The sequence below is a fragment of the Mycteria americana genome, chromosome 4 (genome assembly GCF_035582795.1).
Source record: "Mycteria americana isolate JAX WOST 10 ecotype Jacksonville Zoo and Gardens chromosome 4, USCA_MyAme_1.0, whole genome shotgun sequence".
Classification (NCBI taxonomy): Eukaryota; Metazoa; Chordata; class Aves; order Ciconiiformes; family Ciconiidae; genus Mycteria; species Mycteria americana.
Genome location: NC_134368.1, coordinates 1,046,703 through 1,074,599, shown reverse-complemented (window position 1 = coordinate 1,074,599; position 27,897 = coordinate 1,046,703). Strand labels below are relative to the sequence as shown.

The following is a 27,897-nucleotide window of genomic DNA, read 5'->3' as shown; positions in this document are numbered from 1 at the left end:
CTTTTCCTCCCCGGGGCCGGCGGCTTCGCGATGCCCACGGTGACGCCGGCGTGCGTGCTCGCCCGCACGCTGCCACGCAGCACCCCGGGGACCACGGGTGCCCTCCTCCTGCGTCCCCTGCCACCACGCCACGCCACGCCACGCCACGCCACGCGTGGGGCCGAGGCCGACTCTGCCCCACGGATCCCATGGGGCCAGCACCCATACAAGGCTCCCGCTTCCCTGCATCACCCCAGCGCCGGTGCCAGCGCCGAGAGCACCGGGGTCCTGCCGCGGCCGCCCCGTATAATATAAATATAAAGAATATACGGAGTGAATATTCTTTATATTCCAATATAAAGAATTTGGGGAAAACCCCGCCGCGTGGGCATGCTTTGCCATGAAATCCTCTTGGGGCGGAAAACGGGTTTTCCGTGGCCCGGCGAAAGCTCGCGTGGCAGATGGCGGCGGTTTTGGTGCAAATCCCCACGCAGAAGGGCCAGGCTGGGAGGGAAAGCGGAGGGAAAAGGGGATGCCGGGGGAATATTTCCTGCGGCGGGGGCGAGCTCGTCCCCCGGGTGGGGGTCCCACGCTGGGTGAGGGGCTCGGGGAGGCGGTGGGACGCTGCAGCTGCCCGGGGGGGGAGGGTGTGGGACGCCGTGGGGCTGCGGCTCTGGGGCCGGGGGGAGCAGCCCCCCCACCCCACCCCACCCCACCCCGTCCTCGTTAATTAGAGTGATCTTGATGGCAGCTCTTGCTGTGCGGCCATTACAGTGAGCCAGCCCCCCCCAGCCCCTGAAGCCCCCCACCCCACGCCGTGCCCGGCCCCGAGCCCCTGCACCAGGGCAGGCAGCCGCACCCCGGGGAGGTGGGGGGGGGCTCTGGGGGGGGCCACCCCTGCATCCCGCCACGGAGAGGAGCCGACGGGGCTTGTGCGGGTCCTGCCGCGGGCAAAGGGGGCTCCGCAGCCCCCCCGGGAGCCCCCCAGCCCAGCCTCCTGTGGCTGGAAGCAATTAAAGCCCTTGGTGGTCAGGCAGGACATCCCGCAGCCACCCGGGGGGGGGGGCACCCCCAAAGTGGGGGCAGGGCACGGGGGGGGCACAGCCGGGGGGGTCATGGCTGGGGGGTGCGGGGGTCACCCCCCAAAGTGGGGGCAGGGCACGGGGGGGGCACAGCCGGGGGGGTCATGGCTGGGGGGTGGGGCACCCCCCAAAGTGGGGGCAGGGCACGGGGGGGCACGGCCAGTGTGGTACAAGGGGGCAGGCAGGCCGGGGGGGCTGTGGGGGGGGGTGCGTGGCCGGGAGCATGGGGGGGACAGAGGGACATGGGGGGGTGTGGAGGGGTGCGTGGCTGAGGGGACATGGGGGGGACGTGGCCGGGGGGGGGACATGGAGGGGGGCATGGCTGGGGGAACATGGAGGGGGGCAATGCCTGTGGGGACATGGGGGGGTGCAGGGCTGGGGTGGGGGGGACATGGGGGGTGCATGGCTGGGGGGGACATGGGGGGGACATGGCTGGGGTGGGGGGGACATGGGGGGGACATGGCTGGGAGGGGACATGGAGGGGGGCATGGCTGGGGTGGGGGGGACATGGGGGGGACATGGCTGGGGTGGGGGGGACATGGGGGGTGCACGTGGTTGGGGGCGCACAGCTGGGGGGTCGAGGGGCGGGTGTGCGAGGGCGGACGCAGTCGGGTGCCTGTGGGCGATGGTGCGGCCCTGGGGGGGGTCCCGGTGTTGGGACACGGGCCCCTCCTGGCCCCCCCTGCTCCTCCAGCCCCACACCCCGGGGACCCCCAGCCCCGATCCCCAGCCCCGCTGCTGCGCTGGGATGTGCTGGGACGTGCCTGGTGTCCCTTGGGGGGGGGGGATGCGGGACCCCCGTGCCCCGCGCTCGCGCCGGGAGAGCGGGATCTGGCCGGTACGGGGGTGTCACCGGAGCCAGCGGGGCCGAAAGCCCCCCGGCCGGGAGAGCCGCCCCCTCGCCTGCCCCTGCCCCGGCTGGGGAGGGGGTCTCCACGCCGGCCACCCCCTCCTCTTTTCTTTTCCCCTCTGAAAGGAAAGAATGGGGCTGGGGACAATGGATGACAGAGCGGGACGGCCACCCAGGCCGCAGCCGCCCGCCGCATTCCCGCCCAGCTTTCCATCAGAAAGCCCCCGGCCGGGCTGGAGACCCCCGCCCCAGGCAGACGGACAGACGGACAGACAGACGGACGGTGGTCCATGCCTGGGGCGGGGGGGACCAGGGCAGCAGGTTTGGGTTTCAGGCAGCACCGTGGCCCGGTGGCACGTGGCGTGTGGCACCGGCGGGTGTCAAAGCCGGGAGGGGTGGGGGGCACCCAGCCGGGACCCCCGGGGGAACAGGGGGCGAGGGGCAGCCGTGCGGTGGCCCCGGTCCCTGCGGGCCGGGGAGCTGGGCCCTGTGGGGAGGGGTATTTTGATTTTCCGGCTTTTTCTGGGGCTGGGGGGGGGGGGGGGGGGGGGGGCAGCGTGGCCCCTTCCCTTCCCAGCGCGGGGCTGGCTCCCAGTCTGACCCCAGCTCGCACTGGGGCTGAGCCCAGCACCCCCCAGCACCCCCCAGCACCCGCTCCGGGCCCTGGAGCTGGCACGTGGCTGGGGGCAGGGGGGGCCAGGAGGGGCCCGTGTCCCAACACCGGGACCCCCCCCCCAGGGCCGCACCATCGCCCACAGGCACCCGACTGCGTCCGCCCTCGCACACCCGCCCCTCGCCCCCCCAGCCCCCCCCTGCGCGCCCCAACCACGTGCACCCCCCATGTCCCCCCAACCCCAGCCATGCCCCCCTCCATGTCCCCTCCCAGACATGCCCCCCTCCATGTCCCCCCCCCGGCCACGTCCCCCCCATGTCCCCTCAGCCACGCACCCCTCCACACCCCCCCCCCATGTCCCTCTGTCCCCCCCATGCCCCCGGCCACGCACCCCCCCCCGCAGCCCCCCCTGCCCCCTTGTACCACACTGGCCGTGCCCCCCCGTGCCCTGCCCCCACTTTGGGGCCATGTCCCCCTACCCCAGCTGTGTCCCCCCCAGCCATGTCCCGTCCCCCCCCCAGCCATGCCCCCCGTGCCCTGTCCCCACTTTGGGGCCATGCCCCCCCGCACCCCCCAGCCATGTCCCCCCACCCCATCTGTGTCCCCCCCCAGCCATGCCCCCCCCCCGACCATGTCCCCCCACCCCAGCCATGTCCCCCGTGCCCTGTCCCCACTTTGGGCCATGCCCCCCCGCACCCCCCAGCCATGTCCCCCCCCCCATCTGTGCCCCCCCCCCCCCGTGCCCTGCCCCCACTTTGGGCCATGCCCCCCCCGGGCCCTGCCCCCCCGGGCCGGGCCGTGGCCCTGCCCCCCCGCCCGTGCCCGCCCCTCGGCTCCCGCCGCGCCGCTCCCTGTTATTTTTCGAATATAAATAGGGGCGGCGGCGGCGCGCGCCGGCTGGGCCCCCCCCAACCGGAGACGGGAGCGGGCACGGCCCGGCACGGCGGCAGGGAGAGCCCGTCCGTCCGTCCGTCCGAACCCCGCTTAAACCCGGCTCCGGGCCGGCTTCTCCCCGCGCTGCGCGGCCATGGCGGCGCGGGGCGGCCGGGGGCTGGCGGGGCGGGCGGGGCTGTCGCCGGTCACCACGCTGGCGCTGGACATGGGCAGCCTGGCGGGGCTGGGCAGGTGAGGGGGCCGCGGGGCGGCTGCTGGGGGGCGCGGGCGGCCCCACGCGTGGCTCCTCCTGCGGGCTCCGGGGGGACACGGGCTGCCCCACGCGTGGCTGCTGGGGACACGGGGGGCGCGGGCTGCCCCGCGACGTGGCTCCTGGGGGACACGGGCTGTCCCGTGCGTGGCTCCCGCGGGCTCCGGGGGACACGGCTGCCCCACGGGTGGCTCATCCCGCGGGCTCCGGGGGGACACGGGTGGCTCCTCCTGCGGGCTCCGGGGGGACATGGGGGACGCGGGCTGCCCCACGCGTGGCTCCTATGGGCCCCGGGGACACGGGCTGCCCCACGACGTGGCTGCTGTGGGACACGGGCTGCCCCACGCGTGGCTCGGGGCAGCCTGTGCTGAGCCCGGGGGTGCCACCCTGCCATGGGGGGTGGGGGGGTTAAGGCGTTTTGGTGTGCGTCCCCCCCCCTCCCTTGGCCCCTGCAGCCGCTCCCGCCCCCCCCCCCGGGGAAGGGGCGAGGGGCACCCGGGTACCGGGCTCCCCACGGGCTGACCCCCCCTCCGCCCTGCCCGCAGCCACTGGGACACCCCGAAGCGGCGGGTGGCGGGGCCGCCCGCCCAGAGCCACCGGCCCGGCCCGGCCCTGCGGTCGGCGGCCGCCGGCTCCTCCCGGGGCTCCGTCTCCTCCGAGTCCTCGGATGCGGGTGAGTGGTGGGCGCTGCTGCGGCCCCCCCCGGCCCTGGGAGGAGGGAGCTGGGGGGGGGTGGGGTGTCTCCTTGGAGCGGGGTGGAGGGTGCGTGGGCAGGGGGCCCCCGCGTGTGGGGTGGGGGGGCCTGGCCGAGCGGCTGGGGAGGCAGGGAGGGGGTTGCGGCCGGGGGCTTCTTGGGGTGCACGTGGGAGCCGGGGCCCCGCTCCGAGTGGCTCCAGCTGGGCGCTGGGCCCGCGCCGGCTTCAAACCGGGACTTCCTCCCCCGCGCTTCCGACTGCGGCCCCTTCCCTGCGGGGGACGATGGGCGAGAGCCCCCCGGCCCCGCTGCCCGGGGACTCGGCCAGGGACCACCCCGGCGGGGTCGCTGGCCGGGGTGACGTGGGACATCCTGGCCGGGACGGGTGCTCCCAGGGTCGGTGCCAGCCCCCCAGCCACGCCGGGGGGGCTGGGTGAGGGCCCCCCACGAGCGCACAGCGGGTACCGCCGGCCGCGGCCCCCTCCCCGGCGTTGGCTGGAGCCGTGGGGAACGTGGGGGGCTCCTCTGCCCGGCCGCATCCTGCGAAGGACCCCGCAGGAGCGGTGCCGGTGCCGTGCCGGAGCGGGTCTGGGGCAGGGCACGGCTCCGTCCCCGGTGGGGCCCGATTCCCCCCCCCCCCCCGTGCTACCTCTGCCCCTTGTCCCCGCAGGAGTGGGGCTGGACTCCCCCACGCAGGAGGACCCCACGGCGCTGGAGGAAGTGTGAGTACCCCCTCGCCCTCCCCGGGCTGCCTGCGGGGCCCGGTCTCAGCCTGTCCCAGCCTTGCTGGGGGGCTGTGCCCACCCCGCCCCCCCAAATTTACTTCGGGGGGGGGGGGGGGGGGTGCGAAACCACCCTGCAGTGGGGCGAGCGGGGCCGTCAGCGCCGGTGCTCGGCACAGCGGGTGCGGGCAGGGGTCTGGCAGCGGTGCAGGCAGGAAGCCCGCACGGTGCTGCCTTGCCGCGGCTGGGCCAAATCCTCTTCCGGGCTACGCCGGCGGGGACGGCTGGTTGCCGGCTCGCTGCCTTGCCGTGCAGCGGGGCGAGGGTGCTGAGCACCCACCCTGGGCTCCCAACACCCCCCCCCCCCCCCCTCCCCGAGGAGCCTTGGGGTGCTGTTGCATGGGCCCCGCAGGTTGGGGGGTGCAGGGTGCAAAGCTCTGCAGTGCTGCCCCGTGCAGGGGTGAGGGGCTCTGCCCCCCCCACCCTGGAGAGACGCACCCGAGACCCCCCCCCGTGCCGGTGGCTTCGCCGGCCCCGGCCGTTGGCAGAGCCCGGCTCCGGCAGATGTGCCGGGTGAATGAGTAACCGGGGGCAGATGGTGGGGCCGGGGCAGCCGTGGGGCTGGGTGCGCTCGGCTGGCGTGGGGGGGACGTGCCGGTCCCCGTCCTGCCTCGGCGGGGCCATATGGCCACCGGCCAGCAGCCCCGGCGTCCCCGCGGCGGGCGGATTTACATACAGGTGGGGAGCGGGCGCCGCCGCCGCCCCGCGTGGGGCCCTGCCGCCGGCTTTGTCTGGGCGCGGAGCGAGGTCAGTGGGGTGCCCCGGACCACCCCGGCGTGCTGCCCCCCCCCCCCCCCCCCCCCCCCAGCCCCAGATTGGGGTCTCCAGCCTGAAAGCAGCAGTGTCCAGATGGAGATTTAACCCTTTGTGGGGCTGAAAGCTCCAGCTGCTGGGCTGCCGGCCCCTGCCGGGGGTGGGAGCGCTGCAAGGGCTGGGGCTGCCCATCCCCGGGGTGCCTGGGCTGGGGCACAGGGCTCGCTCGCTCCCCCCCTAACCCCAGCTCTCCTCTCCCCACAGCTTTGAGAAAGCGATCCTGGAGTCCGGGAGAATTCTCAAAAAGTAAGTGATGGGGCTCTGTCCCCACGTGCAGACCCGAAAGCCAGCCTGTCCCCGTGCCCAGCCTGTCCCCGTGCCCAGCCCCAAAAGCCAGCCTGTCCCCGTGCCCAGCCTGTCCCCGTGCCCAGCCCCAAAAGCCAGCCTGTCCCCGTGCCCAGCCTGTCCCCGTGCCCAGCCCCAAAAGCCAGCCTGTCCCCGTGCCCTTCCCGGGGTCCGGATCAGGCCATGGGTGTTGCTTTGTGCCTGGAGGAGTCGCTGCCCGAGGGCACTTTAGGAGCTGTGACAGCTCTGGGGAGGTCTCGCCCCACGGCGGGGGGACGGGGGGGGGGGGACGGGGTCTCTGGGACGCCGCCGGTCCGGCACGCTCCCTCTCACTCCATCCTTTTCTTTCCCTGCTGCTTGCAGCAATAAGCTCCCTATCCGGAGGATCCACTCGCTGCCGGTAAGTGCCGAGGGCTCTGCAGGGCTGAGCGGAGGAGGAGGAGGATGGAGCCGGGGAGGGCAGGGGCTGCGCGGCACCTCTCACCCCCCGCCTGCCCCACAGCCGCAGTTCCTGGGGGCCAGCCCGGTCCTGAAGAACATCTCCCACTCCCGGGAGTTCAACGGCCACGGGGCCAGCGAGCAGAGGGGCCAGAGGGAGCCCGAGGACAAGGTGAGGGGGGCAGCGAGGCCGGGGGGGGGGGGGGGGCCGGGGAAGGGGCAGGGGGACGCTAACGCCGTGCCCCCCCCGACGCAGGAGGGGTTTGTCTTCAAGAAGCCGCAGAGGCCGGGCCAGCGCGGCCGGCTGCCCGCCGGCGATGGGGCTGCGGGAAGGGACGCCTTGGCCCAGAGACCCAGCTCCGCACCCGACCTGCTGGTGAGAGGGGCTGGGGGGGGTCCGGGGGGGTCCGGGGATGGGGGCTCCAGCTGCGGGGGCCGCTGAGCGGGGACCTGCTGCTCCGACCTCCACGTTTACCCTGGAGACCCCAGGATGGGGATCTGGGGGGGCGTTGGGCCACCCTGTCTCCAAACAGGGCTGGCGTGGGGCTGGCCCCGCTCCTGAGCCGTGGGGCTGTGTCCTCCCCAGTTCGACACCCCCGAGAAGGAAAACGTCTCCGAGGGCGAGAGCCCCATCGTACTCCGCCGGTGCTCCTTGACCTCCTCCATGTCTGAGGAGGAAGATGATGGCTTCATGGAGATCCTGGATGAGGAGGAGATGAAGGTAGGGAGGGCTCCTCCACCTGGGGGGGCTGTGGGGCTGGAGGGACCCTGGGCACGGGCTCCATCCCTGCCCGGGGGGGGCTGGGAAGCGGCCGGCGGGACTCGACCCCCCCCACTCTCTCCTCTGCCTCTCCCCTCCCGGCTGCCGCCCCGGCAGAGCGATGCCGACGTGCCGCAGGGGATGGAGAACCTGCTGACCGCACCGCTGGTGAGGAAGGAGGAGGCAGAGCCGGTACGTGGGCGCCTCGGGGGGGGTGGATGGGGTCTCCAAGGGGGGGGGGTCTGGGGGTGTGAGGGTCCCTGGCGAAGGGGCTGGTCGGTGAGCAGCACCAGCCCAGGGGCTTTGGGCTCACCCTGGGCGGTGTGCGGCCACCGGAGCGGGACCCTTGTCCCCTTGCCCTCACGGTGGCGGGGGGGGATGCCGGACCCCCGGGCAGCAACGCGGGCTCTCCCCGCACAGTGTCCCGCGAAGCGCAGCAAGTGCCGGCAGCTCTTCCGCTCGCCCTCCATGCCCAGCAGCGTCATCAGGCCCATCCTGAAGCGGATAGACCGGCCCCAGGACAGGGACACCCCCGTCAAAACCAAGCGGCGGAGGAGCGTGGCCGGTACCCCCGGCGAGGAGGCGGCAGCGGCAGAGCCGGTGGGTGATGGGGTGAGGCGTCCTTGCCGCGGTCCGGCCCGTCCCCGGCAGGACTGCCCCGTGCCGCGGCTCTGCCGGCACCCTCGCTGACGCCGGCGGGGCGTCCGTGGTTTGCGTCTCCGCAGAAAGCGCGGCTGCTGCGCTCCCGGTCCTTCTGCCACGAGGAGATCGAGAACCTGCTGGCCAACGACCACCGGGAGCTCATCGGGGACTTCTCCAAGGTGGGGATGCCGCAGGCCTGGGGGTGCTGCCCCCCCCCCCCCAAAAGCAGAGGGGCTGTCGGCGGGGGCCCTGCACCAGTGCAAGAGCCAGCTGGTGGCCCTCGCCTTGGGGACGAGGGGACTTGGGGCTGTGACTTCCCAGCCTGCAGAGCCCGGAGCACGTGAAGAGCCCGGTCGCGGTGCCGGCACCGTGCCACGGCCGTGGGAGCAGGGGGAGCAGACCTCAAGGTCGGGGGGGTGGGGGTGGGGGAAGCGGGTGACAGCCCCCCGGGACGGATCCTGACCCGGCACCCCACCTCTGCTCCAGGCTTACCTCCTGCAGACGGTGGAGGGGAAGCACCAGGACCTGAAGTACATTTCCCCCGAAATGGTAAGCGAGCAGCAGCCTCTCCCCCAAACCCACCCCCCCCCCCCCTCCCCGTGTCCCCCCCCCCCCGGTGACGGGCTCCCCCCGCAGATGGTGGCAGTGCTGACGGGGCAGTTCAGCAGCCTCATCGAGAGCTGCGTGATCGTGGACTGCAGGTACCCCTACGAGTACGAGGGAGGCCACATCAAGGTCAGAACCGCCGCCGTGCCCCTCGGGGATGGATGGGGTGGGGGGGGTCTCAAACCATCAAACCTCAGAGGGGCTGAGCCCCCCCCAAAGGTGCTGAGCCCCCCCAGAAGGGTTGAGGCTCCCCGAAGGGGCTGAGCCCCAGGAAGGAGGAAGGGGGATGTAGATGGGGGGGATGCTCGGGGGGGGGGGGCAGCGTATTGAGATGAAATGGGAGGAGGGGGGGGATGAAGGTGCCTCCTCTCCCTCCCCAGGGCGCAGTCAACCTGCCCATGGAGCAGGACGTGGAGGAGTTCCTGCTGAAGAAGCCCATCGTGCCCTTCGATGCCAGCAAGAGGGTGATCGTCATCTTCCACTGCGAGTTCTCCTCCGAGAGGGGACCCAGGATGTGAGTGGGGGGGGCAGGGGGTGGGCGCTGGGGTCCGCTGGAGCCCCCCCCGCCCCGGTCCTGCCTCGGTGACAATCCCTGTCCCGCAGGTGCCGGTTCGTCAGGGAGAAGGACCGAGCCTGTAACGAGTACCCCCACCTCCACTACCCCGAGCTCTACGTCCTCAAGGGGGGCTACCGGGAGTTCTTCCCCCAGTATCAGGTGAGCCCCCCGCCATGTGGGAGGGGGGGGTCCCTGGCAGGAGGGGGAGGGAAACCCCCTCTCCCCTCCCCAAACCCGGTCCTGCGGGGAAGGAGGGGTCTGGCTCCGAGCATCCTCGGGCAGGACGGTGCCTGCAGGGGCGGGGGGTTTGGGGTGCCCTGGAGGGGGGGGGGGTGTGAGCGGGGGCCCTGCGGGCACTGACGGGGCCGGGGGTGCCCAGAGCCACTGCGAGCCCCAGGACTACCGGCCCATGCACCACGAGGACTTCAAGGAGGACCTGCGCAAGTTCCGCCTGAAGAGCCGTACCTGGGCGGGCGAGCGCAGCAAGCGGGAGCTCTACAGCCGCTTCAAGAACTTCTGAGGGGGCCGGGGGGGGGGGGGGGGGCACGACACCCCCGCAGCCCCCAACCCGCCCCGTGCCTGCCATCGGGCAACATCTCCCGGCCAAAAACCTGCCCCCCCCCCCCGCCCTCCTCTGCCGGGTGCCCTGCACAGCATGGCTGACCTCAGCAGCAGTGGGGGGGGCATGGTTGTGGTTTTGCCCCCCCCCCGTTTTTGTGTTTTTTTTTTTTTACCCTAAAAAAGGGTAAAAGGGGGTTAGGTTTTACCCTAAATGGGGGCTGTAGGGGGGAGGGGGAGGAATGCCTGGGACTGCTCCCCCCAGCCCCTAAGTCACTGCCACGTTCAGCCTTCCTGGGGGGGGGGGGGGGGGGGCAGAGCTGCCTCCCCTCCCCAGCAGCAGGGAGATGGGGCTCAGGGGGGAGCCCCCCAACCCGTTGCTCAGCCCCTTCCCCTTGCACCCTGGGAAAGCCTTGGGGCTGCAGCACCCCCCCCACTCCTGAGCCCTGCTGGGGGGGGGGGGGGGGGGACAGAGCTGGGCAGACCCTCAGTGAGGGCTGGGCCCCCCCCCCGAGTGGGGTTAATTGGCAGAACTGTTGCAGAAAAGCACTTACAGCTCCTTTGCGGCTGGGGGGGGGCCCGTGGGTGGGCACCCCGTGGGTGCCCCGTGTTGGGGTAGTCGCTGCCTGCCTGCCTTGGTTGGTTGGTTTGTTGGGGTGGGTTTGGTTTTTTTTTGCCCCCCCCCTCCAGCATCTTATTTAAAGTAGTTTGCCATCTCCCCCCGGGCCAGCTGTGGCTACCTCGGGGGGGGGCAGGAGCGGCTTCACCCCCCACCCGTGGGGCCCCGCGAGCTGGGGAGGGCGGGAAGCGTTCCCTCGGCCGGGGCTGTCCCCGCACCGTGTTTGGTTTCATGTTATTATATTTTTTTTTAATGTTCCCAGTTAATAACTCGTTCACCAGGGAAAACAACCCCTGTGCCCCCCCCGCTCTGGTCTGTGCCGCAACGCAAAGGGGGCTGCGGGGGGTGGGTGCCCCCCCGGTCGCAGCCGGGCTGGGCTGGAGGGGCGAGGGAGAGGGTTGGGGTGACGGGGACAGGGTTGGGGTGACGGGGGCTTCCCGGGGGGGGCTGGGGCAGGGACAAACGCTGCCCCCATTTTGCGTTGTCCCTGTGCACTGGGATGGCAGCAGCGTGGCCCCACCTGGGGCATGGGGGGGGGGGGGCTTGGCCGCGCTCCTGGAGCCACCGCGGGGGGGACACGGGGCAGGGGCTGCGGGTCAGGGTGGGACCCCCCCCTCCCCGTGTCGTGCGTGGGGCAGGAGGGTGACCGGGGGGGGGGCATCCCCCGGCCTGGCTGACAGCCCTCACGCTGGGCCTGTGTCCCCCTGGGTGATCCTGTCCCCCCCCCAGGCCCTGTCACCCCCCCCCCCCCCCCGGTGATCCTGTGTCCCCCAGCCCCAGCCCCAGCCCCAGCCCCAGCCCTAGCCCTGTCCCCGTCCCCGTCCCCGTCCCCGTCCCGTCCCCCCCCCCCCAAGGCCCTGTCACCCCTCTCAGGCCGTACTTCCTCCTCCTATACCCCGCCCATCAGCCCCTATCCGCCAATCAGCGTGCCGCCCGCGTAAGCCTTGGCCAATCACCGCCAAGCGGATCACGTGCAGGGGGTAGCCGCCAAACTCCCCGCCCCCTCCCAGCGCCCACCAATCGCCGCCGCCGCTCCCTTCCCCGCCGCCCAACCACCGCCCTCCCGCCCGCTCCGCCAATCCGAGCGGGACTCCCGGCACCGCCGCTGACCAATAGCAGCGGGCGGAGGGGCGGGCCGAGTCCTCCCGCCCGTCCCACGTGACGGGCGGCGGGCCGGGGTCGCGGCGGCGTTGCCATGGTGCGGGCGGTTCTGCTGCTGGCGCTGGGCGGGCCGGACCCCCCCGGCCCCGCCCCCCCGGGCCCCGCCCCCTGCCGCGTGCTGTACGCGCGCACCTTCGGGACCCCCCCCGGGACCCCCCCGGCCCCCGGGGACCCCCCCCGGCAGCGCCTCCGCCGCAAGGAGCAGCTGCTGGCCGTGGCCAGGTACCCGCGACACCCCGGCCCCCGGGCCGTGCCAGCCCCTCCCTGGGACCCCCCTTCCTGGGGGTGCTGGGACCCCCGGGACCCCTGGGACCGTGACCACCCCCCCGGGACCCCCAGGGTTGTGGCACCCCCTCCCTGGGACCCCCCTTCCTGGGGGTGCTGGGACCGCGAGCACCCCCCCGGGACCCCCAGGGCAGTGCCAGCCCCTCCCTGGGACCCCCCTTCCTGGGGATGCTGGGCCCACTGGGACCCCTGGGACCGTGACCACCCCCCCGGGACCCCCAGGGTTGTGGCACCCCCCCCCCCATCAGCCCCAGCATCATCGGGACCCCCAGGGCTGTGACACCCCTTTTTTGGGGGGGGGTTGGACTTGGCGGGACCCCCAGGGCAGTGCCAGCCCCTCCCTGGGACCCCCTTCCTGGGGGTGCTGGGACCCCCGGGACCGTGACCATTCCCCCCGGGACCCCCAGGGTTGTGGCACCCCATCCCCAGGACCCCCCTTCCTGGGGGTGCTGGGACCGCGAGCACCCCCGCCCGGGACCCCCAGGGCAGTGCCAGCCCCTCCCTGGGACCCCCCTTCCTGGGGATGGATGCTGTGCCCAGTGGGACCCCTGGGACCGTGAGCACCCCCCCCCGGGACCCCCAGCGTTGTGGCACCCCCCCCCCATCAGCCCCAGGGTCATCGGGACCCCCAGGGCCATGTCACCCCCTCCCTCTCCCTGGGACCCCCATGCTCATGATACCCCCTTGCTTTGGGGGAGGGGGGGGGGGAGAAGCTGGGCTCATTGGGACCCCCGGGGCCATGATACCCCCCCCCCCTTCTGCCTGGGACCCCCGGGGCCATGATACCCCCTCTTTAGGGGGGGGGGGGCTCCTGGGCTTTGCGGGACCCCCAAGGCGGTGACACCCCCTTCCTGGGGGGTTCTGCGCTCAGTGGGCCCCCCAGAACTGTGACAGCCCCCTTTTGGGGGGCCAGGGCTCGGCGGGACCCCCGGGGCCGTGGGACCACGGCCCCGGGGGTCCCGCCGAGCCCTGGCCCCCCAACAGAGAGGGTCACCCTGTCCCTGAATGGTGTGGGGGGTCTTAACACGGGGGTCCCCCCTTCTCTCCCAGGCAAGTGGCCTCCCAGTGCCGGCTGCTTCAGTCGTCCTCGGGGTGCCCGTCCTCCCCCCAACTCCCCCAGCTCCCCGATGAGCCGATGTCCCTGCAAGACGCCCCGGGGGGATTTTTCCAGCTGCCCCCCGGGGACCCCTTCCCCGAACGGGTGACGGTAGCCTGGCTATCGGTTTTGGCCCTCGCCTTCGCCTTGGTTTGTGACCCCCAAGAGAATCTCTCGTTGGCCGAAATCACCCTGCGCCGCCTGGCCCCCCGCCTCCTCGCTTCCCTGCGCCTCCTCGGCCCCGGCGCCGACGTCCTGCTCCGACCCGAGACCGCCGACCTCCTCCTCGATCGGCTCCTGCCCCACGGCCAGATGCTTTTCCTCAACGAACGTTTCCTCCAGGCGATGGACCGGGAGACGGGCGCCAAGGCGTCCCGTTGAGCTACAGCCGGCATCCCTGCCCGGCACCCCGCCGGTATTTCGGGGAGAGAGACGAGGGAGGGATCCGAGACGGTCGCCAAACCCCAGCGGGACGGACGGGAAAAGCGGCTCAGGAATAAAGAGCAACGAGCCAGCAAAGAGCAGGTTTTTAATCCGTTTATCCCCCCGGATGCCGTCGCGGGCGGGCTAATAGCCGGCAGCTCCCGATGGATCCACGCGGCATCCACGCGGCAGTGGGCGATGGCTCCGCGGGGCCGTAAATGGGCGTTAAAAGAGATGGTTCTCCCCCGGGGGGTTCTGCAAACCTCCCACCTGCCAGCTCGAGGGACGGACGGGCGCTGGGCACCTCCGTCCCCTCCGCGCGAGGGACCCCGGCTTGGGGTCTCCCCGGCCGGGTGCTTCGGGGCGGGCGGGGGGTCCCCGGTGGGGGAGCAGCGGCCGCGGGCAGCGCAGGTCCCCTCTGCTGGGGGACAGACGGCTGGAGGCGGGGGTCTGTCACCCCGGGACAGGAGGGACCCCGGGGGGGACGGGGCAGCCGGCGGGGTGCATCGGGGTCACGGGGGTGGATTAAATAAACAGGCGGCGGGGCAGGACACGGCCCTGTGCCCGGCACGGGGGGGTTCGTTGTCCCCAGATGCCGCCGCTCAGGGTGGGGGGGGACGCGTGTGACACCCTGGGAGGTGGCAGGAGCCGGCACTGACCCACCCGGCCCTGCGGAGGGGCTGCCGGGGGGGGGGGGGGGGCCGGACCCCAAAACGCTTCCCCCCATAACCGCACCGGTAAAGCTGAAGCGCCCGGGGAGCGGCACTGGGCATCGGCGGTGCCGGGCTTCAGCTGCGGTGGGTCCCTGAGGCCGCGATGCCGGCTGGGATCCCGCCAGGCACGCCGGCGGGGGCTGCGGGCGCAGGGGGGTCCCGGTGCCCCCTCCCGCCGCGCTCGCGGGGCGAGGGGCTGGATCCGTGGGACCCCCACGGCACGAGAGCCGTGGCACTGCGGGTGATGCCAGCGAAGGTCCCCAAGGCGGGCAGGGCCGGGCTGGGGGGGAGCTCGCCGCGTGCGGGGGGCTGCGGGGGCGATGGAGCCAACCCCCCCTCGGAGAGGCAGCGGAGGAGGTGCAGCGGGCGCAGTTTAATCAGAGCCGAGCAAAGGGCTCTCGGCGCGGGGGGCAGTGCCGGGACGGCACCAGGGCCCGGAGCATCGGCGGCGGCGGCGTGGCACAGGCGCTCGCTCGGGAGCTGCCCCGCCGCAGGGGGGAGCGGAGGTCCATGGGGGCTCGTTTGGCACGCGTGCGTGGGGCGAGCGGGCTGGCAGCGGGTCCGGCGGCGGGTCCGGCGGCGGGGCGTCAGGACGCGCTCAGGTCCCTCTTGCAGATCCAGGGGAAGGTGAAGTTGCAGTTATGGTCGTTCCAGAGGCCGTTGCCCACGGCGTGGATCTGGGCGCAGCCCTCCCGGCCCCACTGCCCGTGGTCCGTGCCGTCCGGCTGCCCCGCCGCCCAGAAACTGCCGGGGCAGAGCGGGGTCAGCGGGGGGGTGCCGGGGGTGCCGGTGCCTCCGTCCCCCCCGTAGCCCCACTCACCTCTGGGCCTGGGAGTAGTTGGCCCCGTCCACCCAGCGCCAGGAGCCCTCGGGGCCCGTGGCCACCAGCCCGATCCAGTAGGATCCCCCCCTCGTCTCCCGCGCCAGGTAGTCCTGCGGGACGGGCACGGGGTGCGGGCAGGGGGCGTGGGCAGGGGCACGGGCAGGAGGGGGCAGGGGCGGGAGGGGACGTGGGCAGGAGGGGACAGGGGCAGGAGGGGACGTGGGCAGGAGGGGACGTGGGCAGGAGGGGACAGGGGCAGGAGGGGACAGGGGCAGGAGGGGACATACGCAGGAGGGGACGCGGGCAGGAGGGGACAGGGGCGGGAGGGGACGTGGGCAGGAGGGGACAGGGGCAGCAGGGGACAGGGGCGGGAGGGGACAGGGGCAGCAGGGGACAGGGGCAGGAGGGGACGTGGGCAGGAGGGGACAGGGGCGGGAGGGGACAGGGGCAGGAGGGGACGTGGGCAGGAGGGGACATGGGCAGGAGGGGACAGGGGCAGGAGGGGACATGGGCAGGAGGGGACGCGGGCAGGAGGGGACATGGGCAGGAGGGGACAGGGGCAGGAGGGGACAGGGGCAGGAGGGGACATGGGCAGGAGGGGACGCGGGCAGGAGGGGACATGGGCAGGAGGGGACAGGGGCAGGAGGGGGCAGGGGCAGGAGGGGACAGGGGCAGGAGGGGACGTGGGCAGGAGGGGACGTGGGCAGCAGGGGACAGGGGCAGGAGGGTGCGCGGGAGCCGGCAGCAGCAGGGCAGGGCAGGCAGGAGGGGCCGGCGATGGGCGCCGCAGCCCCGCGCACCCACCTGCTCCTCGGGGCCGGTGATGGAGGCGAGGTGGGAGCGCGTGGAGCGGCAGGCGGCCTCCGCCTCGCCCCAGGGCTTCTGCTCGGCCGAGAAGTAGTAGATCTTCCCCCGGTGGTACCGCCAGCCCAGGGACAGCCCCTGCAGCCACCGCCCTGGGGAGCGGGCAGCCGTGGGGCCGGGGTGCCGGCTGCCAGGGCCGGGGGGGCCGGGGCGGCCCGGGGATGATGGGTGTCACCCCCCCGCCCCCCCCCCAGGGACGTTACCGAGCTGCTCCTTTCGCTTCTGCGCCGCTGCCGAGCTCTCGCTGGGGCTCCGGGGACCTGCCACGGGGTCAGGGAGAGGAGCTGGCAGCGGCCTGCCCGACACCGCAGGCAGGGGCTGCGGGCAGGGGCTGTGGGCAGGGGCTGCGGGCAGGGGCTGGAGGGCAGGGGCTGCGGGCAGGGGCTGTGGGCAGGGGCTGCGGGCAGGGGCTGTGGGCAGGGGCTGGAGGGCAGGGGCTGCGGGCAGGGGCTGTGGGCAGGGGCTGTGGGCAGGGGCTGCGGGCAGGGGCTGTGGGCAGGGGCTGGAGGGCAGGGGCTGTGGGCAGGGGCTGCGGGCAGGGGCTGGAGGACAGGGGCTGTGGGCAGGGGCTGTGGGCAGGGGCTGTGGGCAGGGGCTGGAGGGCAGGGGCTGCGGGCAGGGGCTGGAGGGCAGGGGCTGCGGGCAGGGGCTGGAGGGCAGGGGCTGGAGGGCAGGGGCTGCGGGCAGGGGCTGGAGGACAGGGGCTGGAGGGCAGGGGCTGTGGGCAGGGGCTGCGGGCAGGGGCTGTGGGCAGGGGCTGGAGGGCAGGGGCTGTGGGCAGGGGCTGGAGGACAGGGGCTGTGGGCAGGGGCTGTGGGCAGGGGCTGCGGGCAGGGGCTGGAGGACAGGGGCTGCGGGCAGGGGCTGCGGGCAGGGGCTGGGGTACCGGGGGCAGCCCCAGGGTCCCACTCACCGTTGGAGTCAGGCAGCAGCAGGGCCGCCACTGCCGCCAGCTCTGCCTGCGCTGCCCGCAGTTCTGCCTGGCCCCGCAACTCTGCGAAGGGCAGGGCAGGAGGTCAGCGCCGTGCCAGGGCTGCCCGCCGCCGGCCCCTGCCAGGCGTCACCGCCTCCCCCTCGGCGGCACTTACGCAGGGCGACGAGGGCCGCCAGGGTGGCCCCCAGCACCAGGACCGCCGCCGTGCCCATGGCCAGGACGGCGCTCAGCGTGCAGCGGGACGCGGCCGGAGGGGACCTGGGCGCTGCGGCAGAGAGGCCGGAGGTGCCTGAGCCGGGGCCGAGCCCCCCGCGGGACCCCGGCACTGCGGGCAGCGGAGCCGGGCTGGGGATGGAAGGGGCTCAGCCCGCTGCCCGCTCCTGCCCGCTCGTCCCGGCCGGGCAGGGCTTACCTCGAGCGGGGCTGGGTGGGTAGCGGATCTGCAGGCTCTCGTACAGGTCCGGCCCTGCCGCGGCCATCGCCGGCAGCCAGCCCGGCACCGGGAGCCGCTTCCCGGCAGAGCCTCGGCGCACGTTGGCGATGGCAGCCCCGAGCGCCAGGAAAGGGAACCGGGCACCCGGCACCCGCAGCAACTTGTGGGTGCCGGTTCCTGCTGCCGGCCAGGGCGTCACACGTGTCCCCCCGCCTCGAGTGGCATCATCTGGGGACAACCCCCGCTGCGGGGCACGGGGCCGTGTCCCAGCCCCGGACCAGGGGCTCCCTGACCCCCACCCTATGCCCAGCCCCTGCCCCCTGCTTCCGTCCCAAAACGCGTCTCGATTGCAATTTGTGTTTCCCACCCTCGGACACAGAAACTTGGGGGGAGCCCGCGAATCCCGGGAGGGAACCGGCTCCCCGCTCCCGGTGGGTGCTGGCGGGGCCGGGGGTGCACCCACCCCGGCGTGCCGGGCGCTGGGGGGCTCCCAGCCCTCGCCCTCCTTATCTGCCGGGGGGCAGGCAGCCTTCAAACGGGGCTGGCAGCAGTTATCGACGAGGAGAAGGGCTGTGGTTGTTGCTATTATTTATTATTATTATTATTATTATTATTATATTTTTATTTTTATTTTTATCGTCACTATTACATCGGCAGCGCCCTGCCCGGCTGGCAAGCCGCACGGAGGGCATGGGGACGGATGCCCAGGCCAGGATGCGTTACCCCAGCAGGATCCGTGCCGGGTCGGGAGCGGGGAGCTGCCGTCCGGCACCGGGGGAAGCCGCCTGTGCCCAGACCGTGCCGGGGGCTGTGACGGGCACCTCCCGGTGGCACCGTACGGGCTGGAGATCCCCGCCGGCGGTGAACCCCAAAAGGGGGTCTGTGCCCAGGGAGAGGCTCACCCCCACCGCCACCGCGGGGGCTGCTCGGGGCCACCCGGCTCCTCCCAGCACCGGCCCCGGGTGCTGCGGCGGGACACCCGGCACCACCGCCCGTGGCACAGACCTCGCCGGTGCCGGCGCTGCACCCTCCCCGGGCCCCCAGCTGCCCGTGCTCTGCTCCAGAAACACCAGGATGTGGTATTTCAGGACTTTCGGATTTCTGTTTTTTGGTTTTTTTTTTTTTTTTTCAGCACAAACCACCATCGTGTGTGATGCAGATGCTGGAAATAGTTTCAAATGTGTTGAAATGGCTTCTTTTTCTGGCAAATGGAGGAATTGCCAAAAAGCCCAGGGCCGCGTTTCCGCTCAGCCCCCCCTGCGCCCCTCGGGCACGGGTCCGGCCCCTGGCACTGTGCTGGTGGCCCCGTGGTGGGCAGACCTCCATCCTCCTCCTCCCCTGCTCTTCCCCTTCCCCCTCCCCAGGGCACGGACCCCCCCGGCTCGGCCGCCACCAGCTGCGGTGCCGGTGCCGTCCCCATCCCTGGCACCCCCTGGGCTCCGGCTGAGTTGCCGGTCGGCTCAGAGCCGGCTGCCGGCACTGAATCGGAGGCAGCGCCGGGTGCACCGGGGCGGCGAGGGGCCGCCGCCGAGGGTCTTCTCCGAGGGGCGCTTCTCCGAGTTCTCCACCTCTCCTGCAAGCCCTCGCCCTTTTAGCTGCTCCGTTTAATTTTCTTTTAACACATTTTCCCAGTCAAGTGCCCTTCTCTTTAGTTAAGTGTCAGTGTAACGGACTTTTCTGCGTGGCTTTTGTGTTCAGAAGACTTCTGGGTTGGGCTGCGTGGTGGGCTCCGCAGCAGAGCTGGGTTCTGGTGGTTATCTCGAGTCACGTCTACACGGCCGGCCCCAGAGCGGGCAGGAGCAGCGGGGCTGAGCGTGGTTGAGGGGCTCCGCAGAGCCCGGACCCCCATCCCCGGCAACGCCTGGTTTCCTCCTGCTCGCGCCGAGGCTCGTTGGCCAGGAACGGCGGAGCAGGATGCACGGACAGCCGCGTCCTCGGCTGAGGAGACGGCGCGGGGAGAGATCCTGCGTGGGACCTCGAGCGTCATTTCTGCATCAAACCTGGTTTCACGTTTGCGACTCTCGGGGGGGATTAACTGAATTGTCCTGTTACCGCGATTGTATTTTCTGCCCTGGATGAGACCCGCAGCCTCTCCGGTTCTCCTTGACGTTCTGTAGACACCATCAGCATCCTTCTCCGCTCTCCCGTGCTGTAGCTCTACTCTGCCTTTCTCGGTTGGGCTTCCAGTCCATAAAGGTTCTCTGCTTAGACTGGACGTTAGGAAAAGGTTCTTCACCGGGAGGGTGGTCGGTCCCTGGAAGAGGCTCCCCAGGGCAGCGGTCACGGCACCAAGCCCGTCAATGTTCAAGGAGCCTCTGGACGCCGCTCTTAGCCGTGCGGTTCAGTGTCAGTGCTTTAGCTTTAGGGAGCTGGACTCCATGATCCTGATGGGGCCCTTCCAACTGCAGATATTCTGTGGCTCTATGGTTCTACATTTGGGTGTCATAATAACATTTAATTTATTGGGCCGCACTTTGCTTTTCTGTCAACTCAACTCCACCGTTCCTACGTGACGTGGGTATGGACTGTAACGCCTTGAGTCTTCTGTTTCCCACCTGAATTTTTATAAAGTTTTTCAGGGATACAGCACCACCAAATCCGTGAGCGGCGTCGGATGGAGGTGCTCACCCCTTTGGAGCTGCCGGGACCGCGGGGGTGAGAGGATGCGGCCGGCGTTTGAGGCGTTGTGAAACAGGGTGAGTCAGGGCCGGTGTTCCCCGACGGCCGTCACCAAGATGATGCTGGAGAAGTGGCTGCAGGAAGATGAAACGGCCGGGGAGGAGGAAGGAAGCCAGCTTGTCTGCGGGTTGCACAAACGGTGAATCATAGAGCCATGGAGTATCTCGAGTTGAAGGGACCCATCAGGATCATCGAGCCCATCGCACGGCGAGGAGCAGGGTGAGGAGCAGGAGTTGGACTCGGTGATCCTGATGGGTCCCTTCCAACTCCGAATATTCTGTAATTCGTTGACAACCTAAACCTAAACCGTATGACTACGAGCATCATCCAGATGCTCCTCGAACTCTGCCGGGCTCGGTGGCGTGACCGCTGCCCTGGGGAGCCTGTTCGATTCTCATAGTTCGATGTCCTTCTATTGAGGCCCCCAAAAATGCACCCAGGGCTCGAGGTGGGGCCGCACCAGCGCAGCGTGGAGTGGGACCATCACCCCCCTCGACCGGCTCGCTACGCTGGGCTCGACGCACCCCGGGACACGCTTGGCCCTTTGGCTACCAGGGCGCGCCGTTGACTCATGCTCAACTTGCCATCCACCCCAACGCCCCGATCGCGTTCCCTGGGGCTGCTCTCCAGCCTCTCCTCCCCCAGTTTGGACGTATGCCCGGGATTACCCCGTCCCAGGGGCAGAATCCGGCACTTGCTCTTGACAAACGTCACACGGTTGGCGATAGCCCAGCTCTCTGCTCTGCCCAGATCTCTCCGTAAGGCCTCTCTACCCTCGAGGGAGTCCACAGCTCCTCCTAGTTTAGTGTCATCGGCAAACTTACTTAAAATACATTCGGCTCCTGCATCCAGATCATTTATAAAACCATTAAAGAGCACTGGCCCTAAAATCGAGCCCTGGGGAACCCCACTGTGACCGGCCACCAGCCTGATGTCACCCCATTTACTATAACTCCTTGAGCCCGACCCGCCAGCCAATTGCTCACCCATCGTGTGGTGGACTTGTCTAGTGGCGTGCTGGACGTTCTGTCCAGAAGGATGCTGAGAGAGACAGATCAAAAGCTTTGCTAAAATCCAAAAAAACCCCCCCCCCGCATCTACTGCCTTCCCTCGGTCAAGTCGATGGGTGTCATAAGAGGGCGTGAGGTCGGTTAAGCAGGACTTTCCCTCGTGAGCCCGTGCTGGCTGGGACCAATGACTGCGTGGTCCCTCGAGTGGTTTCCAGTCGCTCCCAGAATAACTTCCATCATTTTACTGGAGTGAGACTGACAGGGCTGTCATGCCCAGGGTCTTCTTCTTACCCTTCTTGAAGATGGGGACAACATCTGCCAGCTTCCAGCCGACCGGGACCTCTCCAGACTCCCAAGACCGTTGAACAATAATGGAGAGAGGTCTCGCGATAACATCAGGAGACGTTATCATGACACCATCACGATATCGTGACGTTATATGATAACATCAGGGAGCGGGCAGGGGAGGGACGGTCCCTGCTGGGGAGCAGCTGGCCCCATGTCCCCATCCCTCATCCATCGGTGACAGCAGCAGGGATAACGAAGGGATAACCGAGGGATAACCGAGGGGTAACCGAGGGATAACCAAGGGATAACCGAGGGGTAACCGAGGGGTAACCGAGGGGTAACCGAGGGATAACCGAGAGATAACCGAGGGATAACCGAGGGATAACCGAGGGGTAACCGAGGGGTAACTGAGGGATAACCGAGGGGTAACCGAGGGATAACCGAGGGATAACCGAGAGATAACCGAGGGGTAACCGAGGGATAACCGAGAGGTAACCGAGGGGTAACCGAGGGGTAACCGAGGGGTAACCGAGGCATAACCGAGGCATAACCAAGGGGTAACCGAGGGATAACCAAGAGATAACCGAGAGATAACCGAGGGATAACCAAGGGATAACCGAGAGATAACCGAGGGGTAACCGAGAGATAACCGAGGGGTAACCGAGGGATAACCGAGGGATAACCGAGGCATAACTGAGGGGTAACAGGAATAACCGAGGGGTAACTGAGGAAGAACCGAGGGGTAACCGAGGGATAACCAAGGGATAACGAGGGATAACGGAGGGGTCACCGAGGGATAACCGGGAGATAACCAAGGGGTAATGAGGGATAACCGAGGGGTAACCGAGGGATAACCGAGGGATAACTGAGGGGTAACCAAGAGATAACCGAGGGATAACCGAGGGGTAACCGAGGGGTAACGAGGGGCAGCCTCTCCCTCCGAGGTCCCTGGCAGAGTCACGGCACTGCACGGTCAGGAGGAGGATGAGGCCGGCACGAGCACCTCCGCGCGCATCCCCACCGAACACCCCGGCTCTGCCGGGAGCCGCGGGACTTACGGCCAGAGACGGCTCCCGTCAGCGGGAGGTCCCCAGGGCTTTTCCCAGTGTCCGTCTGTCTGTCGGGGAGCAGAAAACCCCAAAGTGTTCAAGGTCAGCTTTGCAGCGGCAGGCAGGAGCCCAGGCTGCAGGGTACAGACCCAATCCAGGGCACGAAACAGAGAAGAAATGAGGCCAAATAGTGAAAAATGCCTTCAAACCGGGACGGTGCCTGCGGGCCCCCAACCGCAGAGCTGCCAGCGAGAGGATGCTCCGGGGCCACCCAGCGCCCTGAGCCTCGCTCTGCGTGCGGGGTTGGCCCCAACCTTCCCTGCACCCCCGCTGCCGGCACCCGCCTCTGGCCCAGCCAGTCCAAATTGGCTCAGCCGCTTTCTGACGAGGGGCCGGGGGAGCAAACCTGGTCCTGGGGCTCCAACGGGAGGACGACCCGCACCCCACAGCACCCCTGCACTCAGCCATCCCTCCCGCCATCCCTCCCTCCCTCCTTCCCTCCCTCCCTCCTTCTATCCCTCCATCCCTCCCTCCATCCCTCCCTCCTTCTATCCCTCCATCCCTCCTTTTATCCCTCCATCCCTCCCTCCTTCCCTCCCTCCATCCATCCCTCCCTCCATCCCTCCCTCCTTCTATCCCTCTATCCCTCCCTCCTTCCCTCCCTCCATCCATCCCTCCCTCCATCCCTCCATCTTTCCATCCCTCCATCCATCCCTCCCTCCTGCCATCCTTCCATCCCTCCTTCCATCCCTCCCTCCATCCACACATCCCTCCACCGTCCGTCTGTCCGCCCCTCCTCCTGCTGGCCGTCTTTCCCGTTCTGATCGAGTCCAACCCAGCCTCGTGCGATCTCGCCCAACCCATCCTGGCCTCGGCCGGCTCTCACCCCACAGCCGAGGCCAAAGCCAGGGCAGCACCCACCCGCCCAGGGTCCCCCGCGTCCCCTGGCAGCGTCACCCCAGCGCGCCGAGGACCGACGCGCTGGGCAGGCTGGCCTGGAGGAGGGGGGCTCTGAGGACGCGGCGAGGCGAGGGGGGCATTTGGGGACACGCGGGGGTCCCTGACCCCGTCCCTCCGGTGCAGGCAGCTGCGGGGCGGGCGGCAGGGACGCGTGGCGTGGGGAGGGTGCCGGAGCGGGTGGGTGCTCTGCCCTGGCTTGGGTGCAGACCTGGGGAGGGCGGGGGGTCGGGGCCGACGCAGCCGGGTGCTGTCAGGTGGGGCTGGTTTGGGGCTGGGGAGGGGATTTCAGGCTGCCCTGAGCAGGGACGGGGCTGCTTCCCCCCCCTTCACCTCCCCCCTTGGCAGCTTCCCCGCCGGCTGCCCCGCCGTGAGCCCCCCGGCACCCCGGCTCGGCGCAGGGGGTCCCGTCCGTGCGCCGACCGCGGGCACCGAGGAGACGCCTCGAGAGCAGGACACGTCCCCCCCTTTAGCCCACTGCAGCTGGACCCCGGCCGTGGGGTCCCCCGGGGGCACTGGGGGGGCCCTGTGGGGTGGGTGGCCTGGCTGTGGGGAGGGGGAGACCCTGGGGTGCAGCGGTGCCAAGACGTGGGGTCCCCTGGGGGCACCGGGGGGTTGGGTGGTGCCGGGGTCCTGGGGTGTGGGGTTCCAGGTGAGGGGGATCCCAGGACGTGGGGTCCCATGGCTGGGGGTCCCGAGGTGTGGGGGTTTGGATTGCGGGGGTCCCGGGAGGTGGGTTGCCCTGGGGGCACCGGGCATTGCACGGTGTGGGGCTCCCGGAGCGGGGGGTCCCGGCCGCTGTCCGGTGAGGGGACGGGAAGGGGGTGGCAGCGGTTCCCCCCCCGGCCCAGGGACACCGAGCGAGGGCACTGGGGAGCGGCCGGGAGGCAGCGACCAGGCACCCGGGATGGGGACCGGGGTGCAGCGGCCGGGGAGCACGGCAGCGGGGAGCGGGACCGGGACCGGGGGACGCACAGAGCCCAGGACGGGGCCACCCAAAGCCACAGCACTCGGAGCGCCTGTCAGTCTGTCCCTGTGCCCATCGGCCCATCCCTGTGCCCACTGGTCCGTCCCTGTGCCCACTGGTCCGTCCCTGTGCCCACTGGTCCGTCCCTGTGCCCATCAGCCCATCCCTGTGCCCACTGGTCCGTCCCTGTGCCCACTGGTCCGTCCCTGTGCCCATCAGCCCATCCCTGTGCCCACTGGTCCATCCCTGTGCCCACTGGTCCGTCCCTGTGCCCATCGGTCCGTCCCTGTGCCCACTGGACCACCTGCATCCCGCCGGGCCGTGCGGGAGCGTGCCGCCGTGCCCTCAGTCTCTGCGACGCCGAGCCGCAGCCGCCCGTTCCCCGGGGAAAGCCCCGGCAGCGCCCGCGCTCCCGGCGGGCACCGGGAAGGCGAGAGCAGCCACTGAGCCCGGGCCCGAGGCGCAGCCGCGATCCCAGGCGATGGGACTCGGGCCGCGCTGGCTGAGCGAGCCGCGGCCCAGCGGCCGGGAAGGGGTGGGGGACCCAGGTGACAGACGGCGGCACCCGGGGACGCTTGCTACCGGGCCAGGAGCGATCCCCGCTGGTGCCCGCGGGTGCTACGAGCAGGACGGTCCCCCCGTGGGTGCTGCCAGCCCCGCTCCTCCCCGGAGCCCCGGCACCGAGCACCGGCCCGCGCTGTGCTACCCCTGCTGCCCCATGGGGAAACTGAGGCACGGACCCGGCGTCCGGGGATCACCGAGGGAGCGTACAGCAGTGACAGGGACTGAGGGCAGCTCTTGCTGTCCCCTCTGTCACCCACTGCTCCGGTCCCCAGGGGGGTTCCCAGTCAATCTCTCTGCCCACCCTTTCTGGGACCTTGCTCCCCACCCCGTGGGGGTCACGGGTGCCGGGGTGGCCGGATCCTCTCCCGGGGTCTCGCCCGGCAATGCACCGGGCGAGTCCCGCGCCGAGGACGTGGAGACCCCGTGGACCCTTCTGCAGGCAGCGGCAGGGCAGAGGGACCGGGCGGGAGCTGGATGCCGAGCACATGTCCGTGGTTGTGGGGGGGACTGGTCCTTGTCCCCTGTGCCACCCGACCGGGGAGGGGGCAGAGCGGGGCCGTCCCCTGTCCCCCAGCACCCCGGCAGGATGGCCGGGACCCCCACGGAGACCGGCCCAGGCAGAGCCACGGGGGCTCTCGGGGGTCCCTCCGCAACCCCCCCCCCCCCGCCCCGGGGCCACGGCAGGACCGTGGGGCTGCACCCAGCCCCCTCCCCTCGCCCCCCGGCCGGGGGTGCCGCCAGGGACACAGGGACAGGGAGCCGAGAGCCCGGCCCAGCCGCGCCCCCAGCCCAGTGCCCAGTCCTGGGGTGTCTGCGCCCTCTTTTTCAGCAGGACCGGGAGCCTCGGCCCCCGCGATGCCGGCCGAGCGGAGCGTCCGAGCCCCGAGCACCGTCTGCGGGACCGGCCGCCTCGGCAAACTCAACCCCAAGTCAAACCAGGGGAGACGGGAGACGTCCCCCTCCTCCAGAGCCGCCAGCTCCATTAAACGAGCAATTAACACCGCTCGGGATGTCACCGCGCGGGTGACAGGCAATTCCCAGAGACAAGCGGGCCCCGACGCCTGTCCCCGAGGAGCCGTGCAGACGCACATGCAGGGGAAGAAGTAATTTAGGAAACGGCCGTGCAAATATTACCTTAGCTGATTTATTAACTCCGAGCTCTGAGTTCTTGCTCAGGTCCCCTGGGACACACGGTGCACGCAGGAGCCCGCGCCGCACGCCTGCCCTCGCCCCGGGCTGGGGTAAAGCGAAACCTGGGAGAAACCGGAGAGGTTTGGGGTGGGATCGCAGCGGGAAGCGGGGCTCGGGGTCATAAAATGGGAAAGTTTAGGGAAATTAAAGTCTCCTGCTGATGGGAAGCTCTGTCCCAGCCCTGTCCTTTTCTGCAAGGAGAAAAGAGAGGGGGAAGAGATGGACCCAAAATGGGGGGTGCCCAGCTGCCGTCTCTACCGGCAAAATTCAAGCTAGAAAAGACCCAGGAAGGACCAAACTGGGCCAAACTGGGCGTCACACCTCAAACCACCTCGTGCTGAACTGGGAGGAGGAGAGCCCCGTGGGGGGGACACACGCAACCCCTCCGGCAGCGTGGGCTGCGCCTGCAGCCCTGCGTCCCGGTACAGCGGGGAGGAAAATCAGCTTCACCCGTGGGAAACGCGCTGATAAAAGCATTTGGGGGGGACGGGCCGCAGGCTGGGGCTGCGGGGTTTGAAAGGCATCTTCCCCCCCCCCCCCCCCAGGGACACACGGCCTCGCGCTTTGGGACGCTCAGCTCTGCTCGAGCTTCGACCGTCCCTGTCCCTGTCCCGACCCGACGCGAGGGGCCGAGCGGCTCCCCGGGGCGACAGACCCCCGCAGCGGCATGGCAGAGGGGCAGCCGGGAGAGGACGACGGCACGACGGGCCCGGCACGCGCCTGGCACGTCCCCGCGCCGCGGCGGCGGCAGCTCCGCACCGGGAGCCCCGTGGGCTTTGAGCTCCCGCTTTGCTTTCTCAATTTATGGTTAAAAATCAGCCCCCCGAGCTTTCGAAGTGCCCACAACGACACCCCCCCCCCCTCCACCACCCCCCAGCCACGGGGACCCCCCGGTTCGTCCCCCCCAGCGGCGACTGCTCCCGAGACCCTGGGGGGAGGAGAGCAGGGACGGGGCAGGGGCTCACAGGGACCCCGTCCCCGAGGGGCCCACTGACCCCAGCTGGTGCTGGGGGGTGCCCCCAACCCCAGCTGACCCCCAGGACCCCACATATTCCCAGGGGGTGCCCCCAACCCCAGCTGACCCCAGATATTCCCAGGGGTCCCTCCAAACCCAGCTGACCCCCAGGACCCCACATACTCCCAGGGGTCCCCCCCACCCCAGCTGACCCCCAGGACCCCACATATTCCCAGGGGTCCCCCCCACCCCAGCTGACCCCAGATACCCCCAGGGGTCCCCCCAGCCCCAGGTGACCTCCCCCGATCCCCGAGGACCCCGCTTGAGCCCGGATTACCTCAGCCAGCCCCAGAGGACCCCACCTCACCCCAGAGGGCCCCAGGTGACCCCAGAGGACCCCACCTGATCCCAAGGGACCTCAGGCGACCCCTGAGGGCCCCAGGCGATCCTTGAGGCCCCCAGCTGACCCCCTCGGAGCAGGGGACCCCCTCTTCCCCAAGGACCCCAGCCCCCCGGCAGCGCCTGCCGTGTCCCCCCCCCCATTCCCCTATCAAAATGGCGGCCGGAGCCTGCCCTCACCGTCTGCCCGCACCCAAGATGGCTGACGCGGGGCTGGGCGGGGCGGCGGGAGCGACGTCACGCAGAGGGCCGCGCCCCTCTCCAAGATGGCCGTGTACTCCCCACCGCCCACGTACTGCCCTCATCCAAGATGGCGGAACACATAGGGGAGGAAAGCGAGTGCGCCCTCTTCTAAGATGGCGGTCGAGGCGTCAGCGCAGCGCCCTGGCGCAAGGCCGCTCCGCTACGCGCTGGGGGTAGGGGCGGGGCGGGAGAAAGCGAAAGTGGCGGAGGGACCGGAACGGCGGCGGCGGCGGCGGGAGCGGGAGCGGGAGCGGGAGCGGGGCCCGCCCCGGCGGGAGGCGGCCGGGCCCCGGCGAGGGGCGGCCGGGCAGACGGGCCCCTGCTGGGCGCGGGGCGGGCGCCCCCTGCCGGGCCGGGGGAGGCGGCGGGGGCAGCGCCGGGGGGTCCCCCCGGTGGCCCCGGGCGGGGCTGCGGGACGCGGGGACCCCCGGCCCCGCGGGCC

The 27,897-nt window shown here is 70.8% G+C and overlaps 2 protein-coding genes across 3 annotated transcripts; both read left to right on the top strand.

Moving 5' to 3' along the window:
• The first annotated feature begins 3,457 nt into the window (after positions 1-3,457).
• Positions 3,458-9,859, top strand: CDC25B (cell division cycle 25B). Of its 2 annotated transcripts, none has more exons than XM_075499403.1 (16): positions 3,458-3,649; positions 4,214-4,341; positions 5,033-5,084; positions 6,162-6,203; positions 6,606-6,642; positions 6,745-6,852; positions 6,937-7,056; positions 7,267-7,401; positions 7,558-7,632; positions 7,861-8,040; positions 8,166-8,261; positions 8,569-8,631; positions 8,719-8,817; positions 9,069-9,202; positions 9,292-9,403; positions 9,624-9,859. In XM_075499403.1, the coding sequence occupies exons 1-16, from the start codon at positions 3,552-3,554 to the stop codon at positions 9,762-9,764; spliced, it is 1,620 nt and encodes a 539-aa protein (XP_075355518.1). In that variant the 5' UTR covers positions 3,458-3,551; the 3' UTR covers positions 9,765-9,859. The 2 variants fall into 2 exon arrangements, with proteins under 2 accessions (XP_075355518.1, XP_075355517.1); XM_075499402.1 differs by having other exon boundaries at positions 7,861-8,052.
• Positions 9,860-11,288: 1,429 nt separating this feature from the next.
• Positions 11,289-13,476, top strand: AP5S1 (adaptor related protein complex 5 subunit sigma 1). The gene is made up of 2 exons (XM_075499401.1): positions 11,289-11,804; positions 12,918-13,476. The coding sequence occupies exons 1-2, from the start codon at positions 11,617-11,619 to the stop codon at positions 13,342-13,344; spliced, it is 615 nt and encodes a 204-aa protein (XP_075355516.1). The 5' UTR covers positions 11,289-11,616; the 3' UTR covers positions 13,345-13,476.
• Positions 13,477-27,897: the final 14,421 nt, after the last annotated feature.

Bases quoted from the DNA above. Each gene is read 5' to 3' on its own strand.
- CDC25B (XM_075499402.1), top strand. From the start codon at position 3,552: ATGGCGGCGCGGGGCGGCCGGGGGCTGGCGGGGCGGGCGGGGCTGTCG. The intron at 6,204-6,605 runs GTAAGTGATGGG...TGCTGCTTGCAG, and splicing joins TCCGGGAGAATTCTCAAAAA to CAATAAGCTCCCTATCCGGA. The intron at 6,853-6,936 runs GTGAGGGGGGCA...CCCCCGACGCAG, and splicing joins AGAGGGAGCCCGAGGACAAG to GAGGGGTTTGTCTTCAAGAA.
- AP5S1 (XM_075499401.1), top strand. From the start codon at position 11,617: ATGGTGCGGGCGGTTCTGCTGCTGGCGCTGGGCGGGCCGGACCCCCCC. The intron at 11,805-12,917 runs GTACCCGCGACA...CTTCTCTCCCAG, and splicing joins CAGCTGCTGGCCGTGGCCAG to GCAAGTGGCCTCCCAGTGCC.